General features: G+C 50.2%; 1 protein-coding gene across 1 annotated transcript; it reads right to left on the bottom strand.

Annotated features, from left to right (window-relative positions):
* Positions 1–1,049: 1,049 nt before the first annotated feature.
* Positions 1,050–1,632, bottom strand: EAH_00050520 (hypothetical protein; the record flags this gene model as incomplete). Its single annotated transcript, XM_013394268.1, has 3 exons — positions 1,050–1,164; positions 1,288–1,365; positions 1,547–1,632. 3 exons carry the CDS (start codon positions 1,630–1,632, stop codon positions 1,050–1,052), a joined length of 279 nt encoding a protein of 92 aa, XP_013249722.1.
* Positions 1,633–4,200: the final 2,568 nt, after the last annotated feature.

Here is a 4,200-nt window from a genome sequence, read left to right as displayed (position 1 = left end):
GAGCTCAGGATCCGAAGAACCGTACTGCCTCCTGACGAGTGGCACATGTGCATACAACCTCCCCATTACGCAACGTTGTGCCCATGAAGAAGGCTCTACTGTCCCAGCCTCCCTGTTGACAGGAAGCTCGTACGCACGCATCCGCTCATCGTAGTAGGCTTCAACGCTTGTTCCGTCTGCTTCTCACAGCGAGACGTGCAGGCAGTTCCCAAGCTCATTCATCAGCCCAAAACCCAAACACTGCTGAAAAGCTAAAGGTGAGGAGAATACACACTTGGTACGCCGAATCTACCCGGCACTGACGCAACTTGATTACATCCAAAGAACCAGGAAACAGAAGTATCGGGTCCTGCGTATGAAACACGCCTAAATCTGCTCTCTCCATTACACACCGTCAATGTCACCCGTGTACCAACAAGAAAGGCAATACTAGGAAGTGCGGAGCCAAAGGGTTAAGTGGCGCCGTGTGGTGAAAAGCAAACAACAGGAAAACAGTGGCTTGCCCCGATCAGTGGGCTGTGCGCACATGCAGACAATCAGGTGCGAATGTTAATAACACCCTGCCACAAGGGCAACCGATTCAGACGGCGCCCTGCGACGCACCTCCTCTCCCTAAAACGAATTGGGCAGAAATGCGACGCAAGTCCATATGCGTCATGTTCAGCAGAATATAGCAGCTCCTGAGCTCAAAAATATGCACCTCAGACGAGAGCTATCCCTAATTTTCGGTGTAAACTGGCTCTTCAACCAGCAAGCAGCATTCCACGCCTGCCTGGAAGAGAATTTCAACCTGTGTAAGCGCTAGGATAGGAGCAGCTCTCAAGAAAGGCACATCCTCGGGGTAGCCACCAGGAACTGCAAGGCTTGTGTGCATGACCACGACGTAGTGCGTCATACTGGGGATGCACGAGCACTTCATCCTCATTTCCCGCTAGAAATTGTGAGCCGTGAGTAATGCGCACTTTGGCCTGGCCATCAGGAAAGCCATTGTCTCAACCGGTCTCAGTATCCAGGCTCAAAACCTCCGTCCGTGCTTGCCAGCACTATTCCTACTGTGGCAGATGCACCTCCACCTCCACCAAATAAATATTTTCATGCATTGGGAATCGCGAGAAGCCGTCACTACATGTACCAAAGGCATCTCGTAGATGGAAGCCGTACTTTCTGCGCACACATTGAAACAGCGACAACCGTTTCAACTCTGTAGCGGTAAGCCATGACGGGTCATGTTTGAGCCATTGCAAGGAGACGGGCAGCACGTATTGCCTGGAGGAACGAGTAACGTACCTTGCACGGATCTTCACCTCCCGTCGCCAGTCGTCGCTCTGAAAATCCGTAATGGAGCTCCCTGGGCTGAGAGCTGAGCTGTCTGAAACACTGTATGACAGCCAGCACGACTGCCAGCGAGGCGGCAGCTACGGCAACGTGCAACAGGACAGGAAGATGCCTTCTGTGTTTCTTCGGGAAGTTCCCGCGGTAATTATTCTCAGTAGATAGTTGATTTGCTTCGAAGTCGCTGCCTCCAGGTACTTCCATAATGGCATACCGGGTATGGTACCGACCGGTCGTAGGAACGACAACGGCAGAAAGTGCCGCGAAAACACCGAGAAGAACAGCAAGTAAAAGGGCCATTTTCGTTACGAACAGTGCTATTTTTGTTCAACAACTCAATAAACCAACAGAAATACGATAGTTCTATTTTTCTGCACGCACGCTACAGCCGTTCTTTCTGCCCGTGAGCCCCGCTCACTATCATGCGTGCGCACCGGCAGCGTGCACCACTGCCTTTCCGCTTTCTTGAAGGAACTTGCTGATATTGATGCGCTTTCAATGTTTTCGTGGGCATTGCTCAATAATAGTCCCGTTAATTATCGGTGCATACCTAGGAAAGGCCGTCTTACGCGGTAGATGTGGCAATGCTTTGTGGGGTGCAACTCACCATCAACTATCCCAGTCCACCACCTACACTGAAATGCGGAATTTACTATTTGCTGTCCTGCGTTGCCTTATTCACTAATCTGCAGTTTTCCGCTTAACTCTCTCTGGTCTGCTTACCGATGGCTTCTCTTTCGAGGGTGTTGTGTGTCTGGTGTAGCGTGGTCTGTACTGTTGGTGTATGGACACTCACTTGATATTTCTAGGCAGCGTGCACGCAAATTAAAGTACAACTTTTTTAATCATAGTTCAGATAGCAAAGGGTGATTTGGTTGTATGTGACGGTGCCTTAGAGCATTAGTTGCAACACGATTTGTTGCAGCCTGGGCCAGGCCGCCTCATCTCCCTTAGACGCTCGGGCTCTTGTTAACATGCGGTGGGAGAGGAGGCCAGCCTCTCTTTAGAAGCTTTTAGTTCATCTCTTGTAGGCCGATTGTAGCTCAAGAAGGCCCTCATATGAGGCGGGGGGATCTCGTTTCAATGGCGGCTGAGCACGGCGATGGGAATGCGATCCTACACGGTGGATATAGAGCATTAGAAGAAGGAATATGAAGCAATTTTCACCATTTTTCTCAGTAGTTTGTTATCAGGTCACTTCAACCCGTTAGTAGCAATCCTAGCAATGCTACAGCAGGGCCTGTTACGAGTTGGTAGGTGTAAGCGTGGTCCGACTGACGTTGGCGCATGTATATCTACTTGCACGCAGGTTCGACACTGGGATAAGAAGTTGTTCAGCATCTGTCTACACCGTCAGTGCAGCTAACAAAAGGTAGCTTCGCTATGCTTGCAGGGGGGTGGGGGATTTCTCGGAACAGTAGTTTCAAGAAGGTCTGCACGGATGTTACCAAACCATTGATACTCGTCATACATAACAGTTCAGCAACGATTTCTCCTGCAAAGGGGCAGAAACTTCATTGATAAGAGGGATACGTCGAGTAGCCTGGGGACTAGGATACGCAAGTAGCGACAGGCAGAAGCCAGAGACAAACGAGAGGCCGCAGCCGACGGGAATATGATGTCAATGCTGATATTAAACCTCGTCGTATGCCTAGCATACGAATGTATTGGTATCTAGAACGATGTTGCTGGGCCCTGCAAGCGGTCAATTCGTTCGCCGGTCCGGAGCGCCCGAAAACGTTGGCTCCACCATGACTTTTTGGAGGTACAAGTCAGCGCACACGCGCCACCTCCCGTTCTTATTCTTCGCCAGCATCAGATTGTTTCCAAGTGTGATAGCGGGCGGCTGACCTTTGCTTTTTCTTAGCAGCTCTTCTGCAGGCAGCTTCAAGATGTGAGGGCCGCCTATGACATAGAAGAAAGCTTGGCGCTGCTACGGAAATGAGGTCTAGACGGTGCGCTTGGCGTCCAGCGGGTGGCCGACGAGCTCCTAGCCCGCCTTTTCAAAGCCTGGAAGGTGTTCCTCCAATTGTACGCACTTTGACTGTCCCTTGGTTTGTGGCTGGATCGAAACTCCTGCTGTATTCACTTGACTGCTGCGGAGCGCATGCATTTCTCCTGGCCTGCATCGTGCCTGCAATGAATAGAAACGTTGTCGCGCCTTTCTCCTTGTGACATTGCTTTCAGTCCTCTTCCCCTATATGTTGTAAAGGCCGTAAGGGGTTGCTGACGAGCATTCTCTCAGTCTTCCACTTACGTAGATCTCAAGAGTCTTCTCATTGCTGCCTGTTCGCTGGCTGGTCATGCTGTAGGAGTGCGTTTCTCTGCTCCCCCTTGCCCTGAGCAGCCATGCGGTACTATCAAATGTAACGAGAGTCCCCAACCTTGACTGAGGGCCGTCGTAGAAGACATAAGGGAACATTTCCTAAAACACCAGCCCTATCCCCAGTCGTCCTGTGCATAGTGGCCCAAGGGATTGGGGCTGGGGCAGAGAACGCCGCCTGACATATGCGCCTCGTTGCAACTAATGCTGCAAGGCGCCTTCACACTTAAGCGCAACCACACAACCATTTTTGTCTGCTCCAACACTGCAGTCAATTGTTGTACTGCTGCTTGCGTGCAGGCTGCCTAATAAGCCCCACTGAGTGTTCATGCACCAACGTTGAAGAGGCCATGGAACATTAACTGAATTACTAATTGGAACAAAGGAAATATATTCTTCCAGATGCACATTAGGGAAAGTTGTGACATGCCATCAGTTTTGCGCACCAATCATTATTCAAAAAAGACAATCTGTTTTTAGAATTGTTGATTCATTTTATGCTTGCAGAATTACCAGATCAATTTATGGCAGTTACGTTGAATTAA

The sequence above is a fragment of the Eimeria acervulina genome, genomic scaffold (genome assembly GCF_000499425.1).
Source record: "Eimeria acervulina Houghton genomic scaffold, Eah_scaff847, whole genome shotgun sequence".
NCBI classification, from domain to species: domain Eukaryota; phylum Apicomplexa; class Conoidasida; order Eucoccidiorida; family Eimeriidae; genus Eimeria; species Eimeria acervulina.
This window is presented reverse-complemented; position numbering and strand designations above follow the sequence as displayed.